This window comes from Squalius cephalus (assembly GCF_949319135.1).
Source record: "Squalius cephalus genome assembly, chromosome: 1".
In the NCBI taxonomy this organism is placed as follows: domain Eukaryota; kingdom Metazoa; phylum Chordata; class Actinopteri; order Cypriniformes; family Leuciscidae; genus Squalius; species Squalius cephalus.
Window position 1 is genome coordinate 29,273,267 of NC_137122.1, and position 23,030 is coordinate 29,296,296.

Here is a 23,030-nt window from a genome sequence, read left to right on the forward strand (position 1 = left end):
ACAATTGTTTAAACCTATTGTCTGCGGGTTTTTAGAAATCCATTAATCATTTCCATAGAGTTAACCTAAACCTAAATTCAGACTGATGGTGTCAGAAGGTCTCTGTTGATACTGATGTCACTGCTCCAATAATTGTCTCCCATGATAAAAGATCATCGCTGCATGATAGAGAGGATTAACTGTTTTTATCTGGGATTAAAGACTGCCCCCGTCTAGGTTTCCTAATGGGTGCGGGTTTATATTCAAAGCTTAAGACCCTCTAAAAGCTATCCATCCATCCGTCCTGGTAGAGCTTTACTTCAGTCTGGAGAGAGAAGCTTGCTCGCAAGTTTGTACACAAGTATTAGATTGCACTATGACAGAAATTTTAATACTTGTTCTAAAGAAGATATTGATATTTGTATCTTAATAATTAGAATATACACATGAAGATTGTAGGAGATGACATCTGTGGCGGACAACATGGAGGTATTTCATATATATATATTTGTTTACATTTCTAAACTTTTTACCCTAAACTTTTCTGCTATATTTGATTATTACTTCATTGATATGAATCATTATTAACAGTGTATGTTTACTAAAACCTGTTAAGAATGTTCAAATTGATTGAAATGTTCGGTCCTCGCAGCAAGTTTCAGGGAAAGAGGACCAATTGTTTTCCCTCGTTAGTAACGCTCAGCGTGGAAGATTAGATGAACAGCGCTGCACATTGGGTCCAACAAAACCTCAACAACTTCATGCCAACAGCCCAGGTCAGATCTCTTTGTAATTTTGGTAATGGTAATTAAAAATAAATAAAAAATAGGCATCACCCTATTTACACAGTTGATTAATCACAGCACATTAAGACAAATGCTTTTGTATTTCCAGTTTTCTAAAATGCTGTCAAATCGATTAATCGCGATTAATCAATTCTAACATAAAAGTTTGTTTATGTGTGTGTGTGTGTGTGTGTGTGTGTGTGTGTGTGTGTGTGTGTGCGCGCGCGCGCGCGTGTGTATGTATATATATATATTTACACACACACACACACACACACACACACACACACACACATATATATATAGATATACATACACACACACACACACACACACACATAAACAAAAACTTTCATGTTAGATGTAATTAATCACGATTAAGCGATTTGACAGCACTAGATGCAAATAAGGCAATTTTGAATAAATATGAACTAATTCACATACATTTCCATATCAGAAATATGAACTTTGGATAAACCCAGGTTCAAATGTCTTTTTGTTGACTTATTAGAGTCATTGGTTTTTACAGAGGGGATTGTGATATCTCTTTTTTACAGAGCCCTTAAAGGGACATGGTGGAGGGAAAATTATGGGATTGGGGGAAAAAGATTTCAATGCTTTTGCTTTCTCTCGCAAAACTTTTGCGTTCCATCGAGAAACTTTGCGTCCGTTCGCAAAAAAATTGTTGCGAGAGAACGGAAACGTTTGCGAACAAATGCAATTATCTTTTCAGAGAGAACGCAAAGGTTTTGCAAGCGAGCGGAAGGTTTCTCGTGGAACAAAGTTTCTCGGGGGAACACAAACATTTTGCGAGCGAGCACAAATAACATTAAGAGAAAATGCAAAGGTTTATGAGTGAGCGGAAAAGTTTGCGAACAAACGCAAATATTTTTGCAAGAGAATGGAAAAGTTTGCGAGTGAATCGAAAAGTTTGCGAACAAACGCAAATATCTTTGCGAGAGAAAGCAAAAGTTTGTGTGAACGGAAAAGTTTGCGAACAAATACAAATATCTTTACGAGAGAATGCAAAAGTTTGCAAGCAAGCACAAATATGTTTCAGAGAGAAAACAAAGGTTTTGCGAGCAAATGCAAAGTTTCTCGGGGGAATGTAAAAGTTTGCGAGCGAACGCAAATATCTTTGGGAGAGAATGCAAAAGTTTGCAAGTGAATGGAAAAGTTTGCGAACGAATGCGAATACCTTTGCGAGTGAGCGAAAAAGTTTACAAATGAACGCAAATATCTTTGCGAGAGAATGCAAAAGTTTTCAAGTGAGCGCAAAAGTTTAGGAATGAACGCAAATATCTTTGCGAGTGAATGCAAATACCTTTGTGAGTGAGCGCAAAGTTTACAAACGAATGCAAATATCTTTGCGAGAGAATGCAAAAGTTTGCAAGTAAGCGGAAAATTTTACGAATGAACGCAAATATCTTTGCAAGAGAATGCAAAAGTTTGCAAGTGAGCGGAAAAGTTTGCGAACAAATGCAAATATCTTTGCGAGCGAATACAAAAGTTTGCGAGCGAACGTAAAGTTTCTTGGCGAAACGCAAAACATTCATGAGAGAACGCAAAAGCATTGACAAATAATTTTTCATCCCGTCTCATATTTTTTTCCTTCACCATGTCCCTTTAGGTTCTCCATAGAACTGAACCACTGTCAGCGATAAATTAATCAGAAAGTATTTGTCCAAACTCACAACAGTTTTTGCCGAAAAGTTTGCGAATGGACGCAAATATCTTTGCAAGCAAATGCAAAATTTCTCTGGGGAACGCAAAAGTTTTGTGAGAGAATGCAAAAGCTTTGAAAAAATGTTTTCCTCCCATCCCATATTTCCACCACGTGTCCCCGGGCTCTGTATTGACAGTAATAAAACTAATTTTGGTGTATATAAGTGCTGCTGAAGTGCAGGTATCTGACTGTTGTGGAAGCAAAAATAACCCAAAATACTCCAAATTGACCAGTGCATGAAAAAGCACAGGTTTTGTCTGTAGTGTCCTGCCTTAAAAGTAACTTTTACATGTTCATGTTTCTTTGGACGACACTGCGGCAGATGGCGATGACTTTTTACAGTTCCTGGTCAAGAGTCAGAGCCAACGATTAGATGACCAACGAGTGACGCTTAGTTCATTGCCAGGGATGGAGGCATTCTCCATCAGAGATCCGAAAGATGGAAATGTACTGAAGACAAACTTTGATCAGTTTTGCAACATGGTCAGCCGAGCTCATGTGAGTTTTCCAGTGAACTTTGGAGGACATCTGATTAGTAAAACAAAGTTTATTGGAGCATGTTTTACAAGAAAATACTGTTTTAGTCTTTCTATTTCAAAATGTCACATTTAATTCCCTGTTACTTGCCATTTCATTGTAATTATTTGTGAAATTTACTAGCAATTTCTGAATTATTTGTATGTATATTTGAAATTTTGTAGCATTTTATTTTACTGCCCTGTTCTGCATATACATACTATGTACTTATTATAGTACATAACAACTACTTTTAACAAGTACTAACCCTGAATCTACCCATAAACCTAACCTTAACCCATGTAGTTATATTACCCAGTACTTTTTAAGTATGCTGTAAGTACAAAATTAAGTGCAACCGAAAATTGTTTCCTAGCCTTTTTTTTCCAAGTAAATCCTGTAATTTATTTTTTATTGTATATACAGGAAAGAATTGAAAAGAAAGTTTTTTATCTTCAAATTTCTTAACCTGCAATGTAGAGTTTCAGGAAACAGACCCATCCAAAAAACACCCTGACCCCTGAGGCCCCGGACTCTGTGAGAAGAGTGAGCTACAATCCTCAACCTCCTGCTGATTCAGACACTTATAACACGCTCAGAACCAGATCAGCCTCATTCAACCCCACATCAGACAAGGACAGAATGGAAAGTTTTCAAGTGAGTATGAATGCATATTTTTACAGTGGCCTCAGATACTTTCTCTCAAAACTTCCTACTTACTTAAAGTACAAAAGCCTGTTATTCTTGTTCTTAATTCATCAGGGTGAGCAGGACCAGCTGTTGTGTCTAGTTAGTCAAACACAACGTGGACGTATGGATGAACAGTGCTGCTCCATTAACCCCTTATCGCCTTCACCCAGACGTATGGAAAACAGCCAGTCAGGTTAGTCTGTAATAATAAAGTTTTATCAAGTTAATAATACAACAAATGCATTAAAAAGCCAACCAATCAGAGAAGGTTCTTTACTAAGTGCATGTTTGTATACACCCTTTAAACAGATCAAGATGTCGAGAATTTTTTTAATCTCATTTCTAACACCCAAAATCGACGGTTCGATGACCAGCGGGTGACGCTAAAGCCGTTGCCAGGAAAACAAGCACCTCCTGGGATGACAGCTCAGGAATCAGATCAGCTCTTCAACATGGTCTCCAGAATACAGGTGTGTAACGCTTCCGACATTTCAAACGGTTTTACAATACGGTTCCAAAGTCCGAAAGAAATTAATGCTTTTATTCAGCAGGCATGCATTAATTGATCAAAAGTGTCAGTAAAGACATTTATAATGTTACAAAAGATTTCTATTTCAAATAAATGTTGTTCTTTTGAACTTTCTATTCATCAAAGAATCCTGAAAAGAAGTATTATGGTTTTCACTCAAATATAAAGCAGCACAACATTGATAATCAGAAATGTTTCTTGAGCATCAAATCACTATATCAGAATAATTTCTGAAGGATCATGTGACACTGAAGACTGGAGTAATGATGCTGATATTTCTGAATATTTCAAATTTCTAATATTTTTTCAAATAGAAAACAGTTATTTTAAATTTTAATAATATTACTGTTGTTACTGTATATTTGATCAAATAAATGTAGCCTTGGTGAGCAGAAGAAACTTTTTTCAGAAACATTAAAAAATCTTACCGACCCAAAACTTTTGAAAGGTAGTCCATGTTAATGTATTTATCTGTCATTATTTATGCAGCTTAATTTCAATACATAGGCCTACATATTTATTTAATTATGTGGAGAAAGTTTTAAAAAATTATAGTATATTTTCTTAGTGCATTAAAAATCATGGAAAATGTGATGAAACGACCCCTTTGAGATACATTTGTGAGACTATGCACAGCTCTAATAAGGGCAAGAGCTCAAATATTGGCCAGCAAAAAAGGGCTTATTTTAAGATCTTAATCAACATTTACTAGCGCTCTCCTGTATCCATAACTGGTACATGCACAGAAATAGAAACCTGGACAGAATATCATTAATTTAAAAGCACTCCCTGATAACAAGGCACGCTTGTATTATTTTCTCTTTGGCAGGGCTCTCGGATGGATGATCAGTGCTGCTCTGCTCCTAAAATCCAGCTGGGGTCTCCTGCCCCCCCAAGGAAGACTTATTCTCAACCTGTATCCCCGACTAACCCTCCATCTGAATCAACCAGGAGATCAGGATCATTCAGTCCTTCCTCTGAGGTGTTTTATATAGAGGCCTATATTTAATAATATTTATTTTACTGTATATTTCAAATGTTATATGTTTTATATATTTCATTTTTTATATATTTTGTTGTCGTTAGTAGCATAAAAAGTTGCCTTAACTTAATGACTTAAGTTATAGCTCTCAGATTAGTTCGCACAATATTTAGGGTGCGTTTAAACGACAACGATGTACTAAAAACGGTAAAGTTTTTCCTTTTGGTTTTTGAAAAGTTTTGCATAGAGACGACAACATTGTCAAAACGATCCCCGTTCACACGAATCCACGGAAAGGACTAAAAACGCTGTATTATTCATGCCAGGCCAGTAGTTGGCGATGTCACTTTGTAAAGAAACACTACCCGCCTATAGACTGAACATGTGATACGCATGCGCATGATGTCACCATTTTCACAAACTCGTGCTTTTATAGTTTATACAGAGACAACGGTGTCGTTTTCAAAAACTTGCACTTTGAAACCCGTTTTCAGAGGTTTGCATTTTCAGGCCCCCAAAACACCGCTGTCGTGTAAATAAACGGCCAAAATGCATGAAAAGTTTTCAGTTTTTGGTTGAAAACAGTGACGTGTAAACGGCCCTTTGTGTGAACATTACAAAAGTGTAGCAAACCTTAGGGGCCGTTTACATGACACCGTTTCCAACTAAAAACTTTTTAAAAAAAATTATGCATTTTGGTCGTTCATTTACACGACAACGGCATTTTGAGGGCCTGAAAATGCAAACTTTTGAAAACGATACTGTTATCGTCTCTGCGTAAACTACAAAAATGTGAATTTGTGAAAACAGTGACATCATGTGCATGCGTATCACGTGTTCAGTCTATAGGTGCGTAGTGTTTACAAAGTGACATCGCCACCTACTGGCCTGGCATGAATAATACAGCGTTTTAATTGTTTTTGTAGATCCGTGTGAACGGGATCGTTTTGACAATATCAGTATGTTTGTACACAAAGGAAATACGTTTCCATTTTTAGTACACTGTTGTCATGTAAACGTACCCTTATATACAGTATATTTTGACTCTGTTGTTTTCTTTAATAAGGATTAATCTATATTTAATTTATAATTTATGCAGTGACTGTTTGATAACTTTATTCAATTCCTCGTTAGACAGGTAGGAAGGGCATAGGTAAATATGACATTTATTATGGGTTTATGTGAAAATTGTTTTAAGTTCACTTAAGTTTAAAGTTGTTATATTTTTGAAGCCTAATAAATATTTTAAAAAAAGATGATAGATTTCAATTACCACTGTAATGTTAAATGGCTATAATTAAAGTTTAAAACTGGGGGGAAAAGTCATTTTCATTTGAGACATTAGTTGCTGTATTAGTATCAGTGATACTGGCCTTCATTCACAAAAAGATGCCATTAAACAAATATTTTAAATATACTGCCTTTATGTTGTTTATACATTAATTTGGAGATTAACTGTGAAATTATTACATTATAAAATATATATATTTTTTAAAAACGTCTAAAAACTTAAATGTTTTTAATTGTGATTAATCGTAATTAATCACAGGAAAAATGTGTGATTAATGGAGTTACATTTTTAATCGATTGACTGCACTAATATATATATATATATATAAATGTTGTGGGTTCAAAATAAGTCTGTGGTATGCTGTCAGTTACTATAGTTTTTCTTAGGATAGTAAAATATGTCTGGTAAAGGTAGAATGCCCCTGAAAATCATAAATTCACATTGATTCATATAGTGTTTTCTTTCTCTGAATCAGGTACAGAATTGTATTGATCAGGACCAGTTTTTTTCCCTGGTGCATCATTCACAGCATCGGCGAATGGACGACCAGCGGTGCTCATTTGATCCCTTTAGAAAACCTTCCTCCTCTCCAAATAGCCCGAACACTAATCCCACAGGTAACTGAAGTCTGCTCGGATAATGATGATTATTAATGACCGAATCAATGTAATTCAGACTTTTCACACTGTACTTCTGGCTTGTTGCATACAGCGGAAGATCCTGAGGACCTTTTCAATCTACTGGCCAACTTTCAAAGAGGACGACTGGATGATCAACGTGTGACACTTGGCGCATTGCCAATAGAGACAAAGAGAGAGACAATTAAAGCAGCCCCTCAAATCATGCTGACCCCCGCGTCACCTGCTGCACCAAAGAAAGCTAGTCCCAGTCCGTCCTCTCCCTCTCTGACCGTCTGTGACTCAGACACACCTGGCAGGCCTCCCCCCAGATCGCCCTCATTTTGCCCAGCGTCAGATAGAGAGAGATTACCGTATGATGACATGTCTGCGCAGGTGAGGGACTTTTTTTTTTCAGCGTGTACTGCATCTATTTTTGACTTTGATTCCTGAAAATTGAGCTGAAGTGGTTGATATTAATAGCACATTCTTGTTTTACAGATATCATTTCAAATTTCCATGCGCTTCCCTCCACATCAGGTAAGTGCAGTAAATGACCACGAAACGTGTTTGTCAGAATGAAAGACTATTAAGTGAAAAGTTCTCATTAAAAGTGTGAAACAAGGGAATGTCTGCAAATGACACAAAGTCAGCATAAAATAAAAATCTACAGTATATTCTAAATGCATTAATTGATCTCATTGTGAACGGTTCATCGATGTAAGTTTATTTTTTATAGTTCATAATGTTTAAAGGGGTCATATAATGGTACATGCACTTTTACAAGTTGATTGCACTGAAATGTCTGTTGGCAGTGCCTGTACACAACCATCCTATCATGATTAAAATCCATCCAGTGGTTTTGTTTTAATCTCCATATATGTTTGACCATCTATGAAATCAAGCCGTTCGATATTGTGACGTCATAAGATCGTACGCCCCTCCCGCGATTGTGATTGACAGCCGTGTTTCAACACAAGACCCGCCCTGAGCGAGCTGTGACAGCCGTCGTCATAGTAGTCCGCCATTGTTGATATGCTGGAGTAGAATGGCGTCTAAGCGATTGTGGTGTTCTGTTCTTAGATGTAATAAGGAACACAGCAGTCATTTGGATGTTCCTAAATCTGAGCCGTTGAAGATGCAGTGGCTGAGTTTTGTTTTTGAAGCGATATGCCCAAAGGATTGACGCGGGGATTCCCTCACGGGGATTCCCCACGATCGTCCATGCTTTCATGTTTACGCGAATCATTTCACACCAGACAGCTTTACAAACGAGAAAAAACGGATCGGTACCAACGTGTTACTGCTGAACCTCCAGAAGATGTGAGTGTAATGTTTTATTAACCTTTATATTAGTATTTATATTAATCTTTGCGAAATTTGCAAACCTTGCTGCAGGCTTCACAATGAATGCGTCTAAGGTTTACACTCAGGTACATTACGGCATGTTTTCTATGTACGACGTTCTCAATATAATTCATAATCACACGTTTATAACGAATAACACGTGGTTATTGTGTTAGATACGGTGTACCCACAGAACAGAGGGGCGGGGTGAGCAAAGCTCATTATCATTTAAAGACACATGCACTGAAACGGCGTGCTGAAAACAGAGCTGTTTTTGACCAGGTAAAATTAGTGTTTTCTTACAATACTAATGAGAATTTTTAATTAAAGTATATTACAAACTTTTAATTTAGACCCTAAAGAATCATATTAGCTTGTACAAAAATGGCATTATATGACCCCTTTAATCAAAATGTCATAACTCAATCTTCTGGTGAAATCGACAGACTTCTCTCTGGTGATGTATGCAGGACTTATCCAATTATTTAATCCGCTTAAACCCCGCCTCTTTTAACGCCCACATCTCAAAATCCAATCAACAATAGAACCAAGTCCCGCCTTACATCTTATTATTTTTCGATAATCCTAAATAAGTTTCACTCAGATGTATGTCGCAAACATGGAAGACAAATCTGTCTCTACTTATCACAACTTTAATTCCTAATACGATATGTAAAATGAAAACTCTGTCAGTATTTAGTAGCCTATAGCCTAACCTTTATGTAGTTATAAACCCACAGCCATAAAAGCACTATAAAAGTAGTCCATACAATACAACCCTTCTGAAGTCATATGATAGATTTGTGTGAGGAACAGACCGAAATATGTCACAATGCGTCAGCTGTTTTTTGTCATGACAGTCAGTGGGACCCAAAACTTTCAAGCTCCAAAAAAGAAAATCATCTGAGTTGTGAATAACATGATGGGGAGGAATTTTCCTTTTTGGGTGAACTATCCTGATGAGTTCAACTAACTTAATGATCTGGTTGCAACATTGTACCTTAGTTAAAGGGATAGTTTAGCCACAATTGAAAATTCTGTCATTATTTACTCACCCTCAAGTTGTTCCGAACCTGTATGAGTTTCTTTCTTCTGCTGAACACAAAAGAAGATATTTTGAAGAATGTTTGTAACCAAACAGTTGATGAGTCCCATTGACTTCCATAGCATGGGAGAAATACTCTAGAAGTCAATGGTGCCCAACAACTGTTTGGTATATCTTCTTTACTGTCTTGGTTACAAAATATCTTCCTTTGTGTTCAGGAGAAGAAAGATATTCTTTCAGGTTTAGAACAACTTGAGGGTGAGTAAATGATGACCGAACAGCTCACTATAAATAATGCATTAATAACGACATCAATTTGGGTCTGTTCCTCAAACAAAGCTATCATATGGCATCAGAAGACAATATGATATAGAGCAATATAGCACAAGAAATGCCTATAGACCACTTTTATGTTCATATATAAATATCACCATAGTGATAAATATCACCATCACTACATTAACTGCTGTTGTATGGAAAATACTTTATAACATTATTTGCCAAAAGTGCTGTTCATTTCGTTAAGCAAAACTTAAAGTCCCTCTATGGTGAAAATCAAGGTTTTAATGTTGTTTATATGTCTAGTGGTGTTTTTAATATGCTTTAAGACAAACCATGTGTACATTCATAAGTCAACACCATTGCTGAGTATTTATTAAATCTAAATATTATTTGTGAGAACCGGGTTACAAAAACAAGTGTCTCACCATTAAAAGCCATGTCCCAACCAAGCACACAATATAATGATCTATTATTCTATGTTAATTTTATGTAGCCTATGTGAAAGACTTGTGAAGCTGTTGCACTTAACCATATTTTACTTTTTGAAGTGATTGCAATCATATTTCAAGCAATTCAAAACCATCATGTTGAACAGTGCGCATCTGAAGTGTCTCAGCTGAAGCAAGTAATCCATTATTTATCGGCTTTAAGATATTAGCCAAATTTTCTCATCGGGCTGATAACGATAACATTAAAACTGCAGTGAACCAAAGACAGTCTCAAAAATGCGGTTTGAAATCGCTGGTGTTTCTGACATCACAAACTACCTTGTAACCAATCAGGTCAACGTGTGATCGTCAACGAGTGGATCTCTGAGCTGGTGTGAGTGAGTGGAGGCGGGGCTAATTTGCATATTCAAAGAACCGCATATACTAAATGAAGCAAGGGTGTAGAGTTACATTCAAGCTATTTTAAGACATGAAGATAGCCATTTTTAAGTATGTCATTTGGTGATCAAAGACGAGTTTTAAGGGATAAAATGATTGATTACAGGGGGGCTTTAAGTACACTTAAGGAAAACTTAGTGCACCTTCAAGGAAGTGCTAGACATGAGCTGATCTTGCAGCTCAAAGTAAAAGGACTTAAATATTGTATTCCATTTTCCAGACGGCTACTTATTCATGACTGAACATTAATGTCTAAATGCAGGGGTTCTCAACTCTGGCCCTCGAGGTCCACTTTTCTGCAGAGTTTTGCTCCAACCCTGATCAAGCTCACCTGCCTACAACTTTCTAGTAATCCTGAAAACATCTCGATTAGCATTTTAAAGTTGTGTTTGATTAGGCCTGGAAGTCCAAAGTTGAGAACGCCTAGGTCTAAAGTCTATGTTTGTGTCTCCTTCAGACGCATGGAGTAAACAATCAGCCGTGTACATTCCCTGAAGTCTTCCTCACAATCGGACAACCAGGGGAGGCTATAGTGCTTCCTCTCAGCGCTAGGCCTGGCAGACCAATCTCTCTCAATGTGAACCCACCCAAAAACCATCGCTCCAGGTCTCCGTCCCCTCGCCGGTCTCCTGCCAGACAGAAACACTCGAGACCCTCGACTCCACACCCAGGGGACACGGCCAGTCCAATCAGCCCACATGAGGACTACTTCTCGCTCATCCAAAGAGTCCACAGCGCTCAGCTGCAGCAGATTAATGGACCCAGCAGAGCAGAGCCCAGCAAAGAGGCTAAGAAGGAGAAGGGAAAGAGCAGTGGAAAGAAAGAGAAAAAAGAGGGAAACAAAGAAAAGAGAAAATAAGACGCTTGTCCAATGTATGTGTTTCACATCACCTGGAATGAATGCCATGTTACAAATAAGCGAAACATGTTGGTTGAGTAAACTGATTGACTGGAATTTATTTGATTTGTGTGTCTGTATTAAGTGAAGGTGTAAATGTGCAGTATTCAGATAAATCTGCTGTGATGGCTGATCAAATAAGCTTGAGCTGCTTCTGTTGTGTTTGACATTAATAAACATATATTTCTGTGTTGCTTTATACCTGTTTTTCAAATTACATACCGTCGCTACCAGCATTTGTGTATACACTTAAATTGATGTTAAATGCAATCAGCTGAACTTAAGTGAAGTGTTTTTTGACATAGGCTACTTTGGAAGGACTTAAGTACATCTTAAATGTAATTTATGATAAATGTAAGTTATGAAATATGGTTGAAGTGCATTGCCGAATGTACAGACAAGCATTTATGATCAACTAAAATATAGTTTAATGGCATTTCAATTGAAATTTAAATGTATTCGTAATTACATAAAATACATTTTAAATACATTAACTTTAAATGTAATGTCAAACAAACCCACTCCAGTTAAAATTATAATCAAGTGCTTTACATGTGCTTTAGTATGTTAGTCAGCACATCAAAATTGACATGCACTTAAGTGGCCTTTATTTCTCTAATATTATAAATCTGCAAGCAAGTAAAGATTTGAATTGCACAGCACACTTTTTTCTCAAGGGTGAAAATACTCATCGACTCTACTACACTGATGATAATAAATGAGTGGTTTACCACAGTTAATTCTCAACTGTAATAAAAAAAATATATTTGTAAACTCCAAATTTCGCACACTGCAGAATAATGGAAAAGACGTTGAAGATTCAATTAATTTAACAAGGTTATTCAGAGTACTGAAGCCTCTCTTCCATTGACTTCCGTTCAAAAACGCACCAAGGCTCCCCCTAGAGGAGAAGCCCCGACACAACCTGCCTGTCCAGCGCACGGTCCACCTCAGCCAATAGGACGCGACTTCACTCGGAAAGGGCGGGGCGTTTGTATTCAACGATCTCAGCACGTTGGGAAAGTGTTTGTTTTGTCAAGAATTTCACAGAGTTTTTAGCACTTTTAGACGGTTTTTCTCTTGCTAATGAAAATGCCGACTCTTAACGGAAAGGCAGACGTTATATTCGTAAGTATTTGAGTGTCTTAAATAAGTTTCGTGACATTTAACCGAGCCTGTTCTCAGCTAGCTGTGATTAGCTTGCTAACTACGAGAGTATAAGATAATAACTTTATGCCAAAATAATGTCTGAAGATTTTTATTAGTAACATCTGTGATTTGTTACCTGTCAAACATCAACTGGAGTGTCGTTGTTTGCATTGATTAACGTCATATTTAATAAGAGTAACAGTAGTTAGCATATATGTTTGGCATTGTTTTGATTAAACAAATATGATTCTGCTCGACATTTTTCTTGTTCCCTTATATTGACTTGTAACCATTACTCAAACTTGATCTTTTTGAGCATCTGTGTTTCATAAAGCTCTCGTGTATTTTGCAGGAAGATGATGATTTGCCTTATGAAGAAGAAATCATCAGGAATCCATATTCAGTAAAGTGTTGGATGCGTTATATTGAGCACAAGCAAAATGCTCAGAAGTCAGTGCTCAATATGATCTATGAAAGAGCTTTAAAAGAGCTGCCTGGCAGGTATGTACGTGTCATCTTGTTCTCTCTTACAATGAACTTGTGTGCTTGATACACATAAATGATGTTTGTTTCTTTTCTGTCAGTTACAAGTTGTGGTACAACTACCTGAGAGAGAGGCGGAAACAGGTGAAAGGCAAGTGTGTCACAGATCCAACATACGAGGAGGTGAACAACTGTCATGAGAGAGCACTTGTGTTTATGCACAAGGTAAAGTTGACATTTCATGCATTTTCATGTTTATTTGGCGGCAGCACTGTGTGACAAAGTTACTTGTGTGATTTGATGGTTGCACATTCATGTCTCCTCAGATGCCGAGGATATGGATCGACTACTGTCAGTTCATGGTGTCTCAATGCAAAATTACACGGAGCAGACGGACGTTCGATCGGGCGTTACGAGCGCTGCCCGTTACCCAGCATCCTCGCATCTGGCCCTTGTATCTTCGCTTTGGCCGTAACTTGCCTCTCCCAGAAACAGCTATTCGTGTTTTCCGTCGTTACCTAAAGGTAAGGGACGGACATTATGCTGAATACCAAATACACGCTTGATTGTCTGTATAAGTTGACATTTCAAGCCTTGAGCTTCGAGGATTTCTTTCTGCTTGCTGTGTTGCCTTGTTTAAGAGCCTCTGTCCTGTCTGTAGTTGTCTCCTGAGAATGCAGAGGAATACATTGATTACCTGCGTTCAGTTGGACGTCTGGATGAAGCTGCGCTCCGACTGGCAGCTGTGGTCAATGATGAAAACTTTGTTTCTAAAGAGGGAAAGTCCAATTATCAGGTCAGCAAATGGCATGTTTTACATTTTGAGTTTGTCCACCTAAACATGTGCAGTGTAAATAAACTACTGTTGTTCAAATGTTTGGGTTTGGTCAAAGATTGAAACTGTTTTCTATTGGAATATATTTTAAAATGTAATTTATTCCTGTGATCAAAGCTGAATTTTCAGCATCATTACTCCAGTCTTCAGTGTCACATGATCCTTCAGAAATCATTCTGATATGATGATTTGATGCACAAACATTTGTTATTATTATCAACGATGATGACAGTTGTTTTATAGCATTTTTAGTTGAATAGAAAGTTCAAAAGAGCATCATTTATTTAAATTGGAAATATTTTGTAACATTATAAAGTCTTAATTGTCAATTTATTATGATCAATTTAATGCATCCTTGCTGAATAAAAGTATTCATTAAAAAGAAAATCTTACTAACCCCAAACTTTTGAACGTTAGTGTATTTGACACAGATTTATTTTAATAATGGTTCCTTACTAAATGATGTATGATGAAATCTGAAATTGGTCACAGTTTGATTAGATTATTTTGGCATAATTCATGCTGGAAGGCAAAAATGCTGAAGACACAAATGTAGGTTGCGGATCTTGATTTGGTGGCTGAAAATATGTCAAGAATTATATTTTGGATTATAGGAATTTTAATTATTAAAGTCCTTAATCAATTCATGCAATCTTCATTCTGAGGTCAATGCATTGTTATGCATCAAAGTATTTGCATCTATCTTTATGTCCATATTAATCCAGATTTGTGAATTATACACCATACAAATATATTATACATTATACAAATTCTCCATATTTTTTACATGGAAAAATAAAAACTTGAAATTCAATTACAGCTTTGGCACGAGCTCTGTGACCTCATCTCACAAAACCCGGACAAGGTGACCTCACTAAACGTGGGAGCGATTATCCGAGGAGGTCTCACCCGCTTTACTGACCAGCTTGGCAGACTCTGGTGTTCTCTGGCGGATTACTACATCCGCAGTGGACACTTTGAGAAGGTAAATCTGTGAAATCTGAGGGCTCGTTTACAAGACACCGTTTCCAATTAAAAACTGAATTATGCATTTTGGCCGTTCATTTACACGTCGACGTATAATACGTTTTACATGACCTGTGTGAACAGGGATCATTTCGACCACCTTGTTGTCTGTAGGTGAAACACGCAAAGGAGAAACTTTCCTGTTTTTAGTACATCGTTGTCTTGTAAATGGACTCTTATACTCCTGAATATACTAACTCTGTTCACACACACCATTAACTATCTTGTTTTGGTTTTTTTCAAGGCTCGAGACGTATACGAGGAAGCCATCCTAACCGTAGTCACTGTGAGAGATTTCACCCAGGTTTTCGACAGCTATGCGCAGTTTGAAGAGAGTATGATCGCTGCCAAGATGGAGACCACGTCTGAACTGGGACAAGACGAAGATGGTGAGAGATTCTTCTTACAGACCTTTGATGCAAATAAGCCTTGATGTTGGTCTTACAGAAATGCTGATTTCCCCATTGTAGAGGACATCGACTTGGAGTTGCGATTGGCCCGTTTTGAGTTGCTGATAACTCGACGGCCGCTCTTATTAAACAGTGTGCTGCTCCGTCAGAATCCTCACAACGTTCACGAGTGGCACAAGAGAGTCAAACTCTACGACGGCCAACCTCGACAGGTCGGAAACATCATTTACATCATTAAATCAGTCGATATTTGTCTCGATGTAACTGTCGTGCGTGATTTACACATCCTATGTTGCTTTGTCCTGTAGATCATCAACACATACACAGAGGCTGTGCAAACAGTAGATCCCGTGAAAGCCACAGGAAAGCCTCACAATCTCTGGGTGTCCTTCGCCAGATTCTATGAGGATAACGAACAGCTAGATGATGTAAGAAACTTCTCATCGATAATTACTTGGCACATTACTGTAAACTGATGGCTAACTATTTGACTTGAACTTCAAGGCTCGGACTATCTTCGAGAAGGCCACAAAGGTCAACTACAAACAGGTGGATGATCTTGCTGCAGTGTGGTGCGAGTATGGAGAGATGGAGCTGAGACATGAGAACTATGACCAGGCTTTGCGTATACTAAGGGTAAGAGACTGTGTCACACATTACCACTAGTGCTTTAGTGCAGTGGTTCCCAACTATATTTCCACTGGTACTTCTGGTGTAATGACAAAGCTGTAAAACCTGCTATTATAACATAAACTAGGAGTGTCATTAGATTCAAATAATTAACTAAAATCGATTTCATGATTCCAGAAGTTTTAAAAACGCTATGTTCCTCAGTAAAGGCAAGTGTTTTTGAGGGGAAAAATTAAAGTAGAAAATATTTCAGCTTGGAAAATTGACATCACCCTTTATTCAAAAATTATTACAAATTTGTAAGCATATTGCGTAGTTTAGCTTGAGTCATTTGTTTTATTTGTCGTAATGTAATGAGACATGTTAGATTCTGCCAACATCATTTTTGGCCAGGCTATAAAGGTAAAAGTGTAGCAAAACTCAGGGGCATGTAGATGTGAATTTGACAACTTACAATATATATTCATACACTTTAATGCCAATTTACACTCACAGCTCCAATGTGAAAATCTGTAAAATACAAAAAAATCTGAATTTGAATGTTGAGATTTGCAATTGCAGAAAATAGTCTCAAACCTGTATTTTGAATCTGAAGTTGCAGACAAATAGTCACAAATGTGTAAAATGCCATTCACTGAAAAACAACTTATTTATTAAAAACTCTTATTCTTACATTCTCATTCGCAGTACAACCTCAATCAGGCACTTACAACTTGTCCAATCAGTCAAGATTTATTAAATATAAATACAACCTGTATCTGTAGTTTTGCTAATTTTGTCAGGCGAATACCTTAAAGGTACAATATGTAAGAATTTTGCATTAAAATATCCCATAATCTCAAGGCCAGTGTTATATATTTTGTTAAGTTGATTACTTACAATATCCCAAATGTTTCCAACTATTTTTAAATCGTGAGAAAATTGCGATTTTAACCAAGGAAACGGGGCGTTAGAGCAGGGGTGAGCTGGGAGTCGCCAGTCAATTGCGTCATATCCGCGTTACCCTCGGTTTCCGCTCGTACTGCGTGGAGTCCTGGACAAATTCGGAAGTTGTAGTTGTAGCGTTTATCAAGCAACAAACGTTAGCTTGTTTCTTGCAGTCGTTATGGAACACAATTATTCTTGCAGCTGGTTCTGTTGACAAAGCATGCTTAATTTTATATTTTCCAAATGTAGCATTCGGTAATAGTTATGTTTATGTAAGTGAAGTATTATTGCTTTAGATTTGTGTTTAGTTTATTGACATTGTTTATCACGTCTGGTGTTTATGGCCATGTAAATAAATATAGCATGTGTTATACATAAAGATTAATCAGTATTTTGGCAAATGATGTGGGTATGTTCGAATGTACTTCTACAACAATTGTTTAGAACACGTAAAACTGCGCCGCGTTATCACAACAATGAATTCGACATACAGTAACATCTATGATAACAAATTTAGTATTAAACCTTACTTTTCTTGCGGTTAATTCATTTGAATGAAATAAAAGTGTGATGAGGTTCAAGAGTCAGGAAGGAAGAAGACAGGGATTAATAAAGTGACTGGGAAAAATAAAGCAAAACAAACAAAAGTCGTGCACAACGCGCATTCACCGTGGCAACCGCGACGGCACAAAACAGTTCCAAAATGAGAGCTCGGATCCACCGGTTTTCTTTCTCTGCGTCCAATTTTCTCTCCAGTCTCTCTCGTTCCAGCGCGGCTTATAAGCGGTCTCTCCACGCAGATCACAGCAATAAGACACAGGTGTTCGTCATTTGCACTTGACCTACTTGCGTCCCGCTCGTCTCTTCTCTTTCCCATTACAGACCGCGCTGAACCACGCCCCCCTCGCCACAAAAAGCATGTCATTATAAAAATAGAACTTAGCCTCATCCATGAACATGATTTTTCTATTACCGTCTGACTGATTTACATCCACGGTGGAGTTTAAAACGACAGTTTCCATCATTCCACGCTCCTTCACATCGTCATCAAGCTACGCCGTTGTTGTTGTTTGGAATGTAGCGCCCTCTAGCGGCAAAAAATTCTTGCATATTGTACCTTTAACCAAGTTTAGTGTTATGTTCTTCCCTCATATTTAAACCATTTAAGAACTGTAACACATTTTCCTCATATTTTGATAATTTAATTGGAAAATTGACCACTATGTATATATCGATTTTTAACGGCTTTCAGCATTGCTATTATTAATTATTTTATATTACAATATTTTAAGTCATTTTGCAGCCCAGTTTCTTTGCAGTAAGTGATAAAGTTGGAGATCAGTAGGAATTTTCATGTCATCAAACTTTTTCCAGATGTTGACAATCTTTTTCTTCTCAGAAAGCAACAGCGATTCCGTCAAGAAAAGCAGAGTATTTTGACGCATCAGAACCAGTGCAGAATCGAGTATATAAATCCCTGAAAGTTTGGTCCATGCTTGCAGATTTGGAGGAGAGTCTTGGCACATTCCAGGTATGCGACTGCATTTAACAAGCTAGATTTAGCAGTAAGACTCTTAGAATCTTGTTGCAATGTTGTGTGTTAATGGAACTCGCTTTTGTCAGTCCACAAAGGCGGTGTATGATCGAATCATTGACCTCCGCATCGCCACACCTCAGATCATCATTAACTATGCCATGTTTCTTGAAGAACACAACTACTTTGAAGAAAGCTTCAAGGTAATGGAATTTAATCAGTCTGTCACATGGACATGACCTTCTGTTTTATTCATTATTCTTTTGGGAATTTATATATTTTCGCTTTAACAAACATGTTTATTTATTCATCAAATCATATTTGTTTATAAATAAATCTGGATTTAATTTTGATCGTAGGCATATGAGCGTGGCATTGCCCTCTTTAGGTGGCCTAATGTCCATGACATCTGGAACACGTACCTCACTAAGTTCATCGACCGATATGGAGGCAAGAAGCTGGAGAGAGCACGAGATCTGTTTGAGCAAGCGCTGGATAGGTGTCCTCCTAAATATGCCAAAAGTAATAATACAGAAACACAAAATTATACGATTAACTGCATTCATTTAAAATGTTTATCATAAAATCTAGAATCCATTTGATCAGCTCTAACCGTTGGAAATGCATAGCCAACTCTGTTAGATACAGAAGCCCAGGTCCTGATTTAATTTGTGTTGTTTAACAGCGATCTACCTGCTGTATGCTAAGCTGGAAGAGGAGTACGGTTTGGCGCGACATGCCATGGCTGTGTATGAGAGAGCCACTTCGGCTGTAGAGCCACAGGAACGCCATCAGATGTTCAACATCTACATCAAACGCGCAGCAGAGATTTATGGAGTCACTCACACAAGAGCCATCTATCAGAAAGCCATTGAGGTAAACCACTCAGCTGGCATCGCTTAGAAAATATATCAGGATTTATAACATGTTTTGTGCAGTAATGAGTTAACTTGGTCTGGTGCAGGTCCTGCCAGATGAACACGCCAGAGACATGTGCCTGCGCTTCGCTGACATGGAGAGCAAACTTGGAGAGATTGACAGAGCGAGAGCCATCTACTCTTACTGCTCTCAGATCTGTGATCCCAGGGTAAATCTTACCTCACCGTTGCACATTACTTTGGTCATGTTGTCTGTGATGCTGGATTTTGAACGCCCTCCCGTACCATTTCTTGAACAGTTGACCGCTCATTTCTGGCAAAGCTGGAAGGAGTTTGAGATTCGCCACGGTAACGAGGACACCATCCGTGAGATGCTGCGGATCAAGCGCAGTGTGCAGGCCACATACAATACACAAGTCAACTTCATGTCCTCTCAGATGCTCAAGGCAACCACTAATGCTACTGGAACAGGCAAGTTTCATTCATTAAAGGGGTCATGACATGAGAAATCAAATTGAGATTTTGACGTGTTAGAGGTCTTTGTAGCATTAAAACAGTTTCATAGCTTAACGTCCTCCTCGTGTAGAAAAAAAGCATTTGTGGAATCAAGCTTCAAAAAATGGTTCGTTTGGGTATCGTGGGATCTGTGACGTCACATAGGAAAATAGATTTGCATATGACTGCCTCTAGAGCAAGACGTCAACGAATCATTGTACACCATCACACAATTAGCCCCGCCCACTGGTGTTCAGTCGGTTAACACTCGTCAAAATCAAATAAAACCCATTATAATCACTGACGCTGTCTACACTGGATACCGCATCCACCTTAGTGTTTAACATAAGAGCAGATGCGGCCATTTTTAGCTTAAATAATGCTTCATCATTAAATTTCACAACACTTACTCTTGTGCAATAGACAGTGGGCGTTGAAACTGTTTCCAGTGCAATGAAGTTATAATCATAACAGTGGCTGTTTACTGACAAGCCTTAAAGGAGCCGCTCCTTAAAAACGTGTCAATTTCAGACAGGGTCAGAATGAGGGGTGAAAAAAAATCATTCCTGCATATATATTTGGGGTTTTTTGTGCAAAAACCTTTATTAGCGTATATGAACCTCAAGGAACATATTAAAATGAAAAATACATGTTATGACCCCTTTAAAGCCAACAGGAAATCAAAATGTATTGTTTTTAATATGTTCTTTAGGCTTGAACATTAGTCAAAAGTTGATTTGGGCTACTGTTGTGGCTGTTGTTTCATGTTCACTTTGCAGGAAAAATGTGTCTTTATAAAAACAGTTGATTCTTCCACACTAATAACTGGAGTAGTGTTTCAATTGTTAACTAAATTTGAAAACAAATAAAAATTGGTTTTGTTAATTGAATTAAGGCCGAAATAAAATGAAATATAAATATTAGACAAAACTTTAAAAAAAAACTATTTAAGTTGAAGTACTCAAGCTTATAACTATATGTTTAGTTGAAGTTTTAAAAATGAAAACTGAAAAGTAAATTAAAGCTACTATATATATATATATATATATATATATATATATATATATATATGTATATGTGTGTATATATATATATATATATATATATATGTATATATATGTATATATAAATGACATGCATAATTACTAAAACTTTGAAATGAAATATGAAAATATATATAACAATTAAAGCTAATTAAAATATTAATAAATACTATAATAGAATATATATTATACTAAAATAACTTGAGAATGGTACAGAATCTGTTATTTTCTAGAATGACAATCTATATTTGCATGTGAAATTTATGTGGTAAGCAAATGGGTGTTGGAGTAATCTACAAACTGAGGTTATGTAACAGCATATTATCATTATCCAGTGTGTGGGTATTGGGTAAACGTTTGTGCTGTGTGTTTCAGTGTCAGATCTTGCTCCGGGGCAGAGCGGAGTGGATGACATGAGGCTTCTGGAGCAGAAGGCTCAGCAACTGGCTGTGGAGGCCGAACAGGACAAACCCAAAGCTAAAGACAAGATCCTTTTCGTCAGGTGTGTACAGCTGTGCCCTAGTCTGAGGCGGGCCACACAAACCAATCAGAGCACAAGCCCGGCTCAATGGCTTATTTAAACGATTCTGCCCTCTTTGGCAATGAAGTTTCTATTGTGCTGTTTACATCACTTGACATTTGTTTGATTTGTACAGAAGTGACACCTCTCGCAGTGAACTCGCCGAACTGGCCAAACAAGCTAATCCTGATGAGATTGACATTGATGATGATGATGATGAGGATGCAGAGGATGGGGAACCGGATGGTTAGTTCAGATGAGACATGATTGTTTTGTTTTTTTCCTAGATACTCGAACACTTCATCAGCATTTTGATTTTGAGTGTTCTGTCTTTGAACAATTGCTGATCAATTTGCATGCGTGTCATTTCAGAAGTCCAGTTGGAGCAGAAGTCTGTCCCTACTGCTGTCTTCGGAGGACTAAAGGAGGACTAATTTTGTTGCAGTTCAGTAACCAAGAAACAGTGAAAATTATTAGCAACATGAATTATGTAAATGGTTTGCTACACTTTAGCAATACCAATTCAGACCACATGGTGTCACTCTTTGCAGCATTTGTATGCTTTCATTTTTTTTCATAATGACATTGGTTAGAAAAAATGTTAAAGCGCTAGAATTGCATTGTTTTCCCTCTGGCTATGTACATTAAAAGATCAATCCCCATGCATGACATCTACAAATTATTTGGTATCAGGTTGCAATACTGCAAAGTCTCAGAAGGCTCTGCCCATCGTTACACAGACACATGGGTGGAGCTGTTGAATCTGAATGCTGTGGTTTCACTAATATGTCAGTTTGGCACATCTGGTTATTGATCTAAACTTTCTTTTTGTTCAAGTTTCTTATTCTGTTTGTAATGGGATGTACGTGTATTCTTTTAAAGATGTTTGAGGCTGTTTATATCAATAAGCGTAATTGTATTTGTTAATGAGCAGTACATTAAGTGCTGGTTCTACTACAAAGAAAAATGGAAAACCAAAGAATGAGAAAAAAACAAATTCCCTGTTCCTCCATAATTAGATTAAAATAGTTCTGTGAGTTAATCTTCTTACAAAGTTCCAGCAGTGGTCTCTCTAACATCATGTGACCTGGACCTTCAGTGAATTCTGTCCTGTGTTAGTGTTGTTCACAGCTGTACTTCTGAACGATTCTCTGTGAAAGTCCATTTAAGTGCTTACATTGTTTTGGTGATTTAAGAGGGTTTGATAAAGTCTGCACTAGTTTACGACATGCTGTGGCCTAAATACAGGTTTATCATTAAATACCGTGCTCGCTGGTGTGAAGCAAAATGATAGGCCATAAGTTAACTTTGCAACAAAATAGGTCTTGAAATAGAAAATCCTCCCAAGAAACAATGAAACTCTTGCTGTTAACACTGCACTCAGTTTAGCACTGTAATGCCGTGCCAATTATATGTACAACGCTGTCCATAATGACTAATATTTCCTCTTCGCACTCTTCTGGGCAAGTTCTACCTGTCCTGCACCTGTTTCCATGAGTTAAAGCGCCTTCCGACCTGCTGCTTGA

The 23,030-nt window shown here is 37.5% G+C and overlaps 2 protein-coding genes across 3 annotated transcripts; both read left to right on the forward strand.

The window, feature by feature from the left end:
- Positions 1-280: 280 nt before the first annotated feature.
- On the forward strand, positions 281-11,772 carry LOC307161707 (uncharacterized protein). 2 transcript variants are annotated; one of them, XM_079876605.1, is made up of 12 exons: positions 281-328; positions 417-468; positions 632-755; positions 2,813-2,988; positions 3,487-3,663; positions 3,769-3,889; positions 4,006-4,166; positions 5,055-5,207; positions 6,974-7,115; positions 7,210-7,511; positions 7,617-7,655; positions 11,134-11,772. In XM_079876605.1, the coding sequence occupies exons 2-12, from the start codon at positions 442-444 to the stop codon at positions 11,533-11,535; spliced, it is 1,824 nt and encodes a 607-aa protein (XP_079732731.1). In that variant the 5' UTR covers positions 281-328; positions 417-441; the 3' UTR covers positions 11,536-11,772. The 2 variants fall into 2 exon arrangements, with proteins under 2 accessions (XP_079732731.1, XP_079732730.1); XM_079876604.1 differs by having other exon boundaries at positions 302-468.
- Positions 11,773-12,546: 774 nt separating this feature from the next.
- xab2 (XPA binding protein 2) lies at positions 12,547-22,553 on the forward strand. Its single transcript, XM_079864690.1, has 19 exons — positions 12,547-12,702; positions 13,076-13,224; positions 13,308-13,431; positions 13,533-13,730; positions 13,868-14,002; positions 14,862-15,026; positions 15,312-15,456; positions 15,538-15,689; positions 15,786-15,905; positions 15,982-16,113; positions 18,434-18,565; positions 18,658-18,771; positions 18,928-19,090; positions 19,254-19,444; positions 19,533-19,655; positions 19,746-19,917; positions 21,360-21,486; positions 21,641-21,750; positions 21,877-22,553. The coding sequence occupies exons 1-19, from the start codon at positions 12,661-12,663 to the stop codon at positions 21,936-21,938; spliced, it is 2,556 nt and encodes an 851-aa protein (XP_079720816.1). The 5' UTR covers positions 12,547-12,660; the 3' UTR covers positions 21,939-22,553.
- Positions 22,554-23,030: the final 477 nt, after the last annotated feature.

Excerpts from the sequence above, each read along its gene's own strand:
- LOC307161707 (XM_079876605.1), top strand. The coding sequence starts at position 442 with ATGACATCTGTGGCGGACAACATGGAG. Across the intron at positions 2,989-3,486 it reads ACATGGTCAGCCGAGCTCAT|AGTTTCAGGAAACAGACCCA; the intron begins GTGAGTTTTCCA and ends CCTGCAATGTAG. Across the intron at positions 3,890-4,005 it reads TATGGAAAACAGCCAGTCAG|ATCAAGATGTCGAGAATTTT; the intron begins GTTAGTCTGTAA and ends CCCTTTAAACAG.
- xab2 (XM_079864690.1), top strand. The coding sequence starts at position 12,661 with ATGAAAATGCCGACTCTTAACGGAAAGGCAGACGTTATATTC. Across the intron at positions 18,566-18,657 it reads AGAGTCTTGGCACATTCCAG|TCCACAAAGGCGGTGTATGA; the intron begins GTATGCGACTGC and ends CGCTTTTGTCAG. Across the intron at positions 18,772-18,927 it reads ACTTTGAAGAAAGCTTCAAG|GCATATGAGCGTGGCATTGC; the intron begins GTAATGGAATTT and ends TTTTGATCGTAG.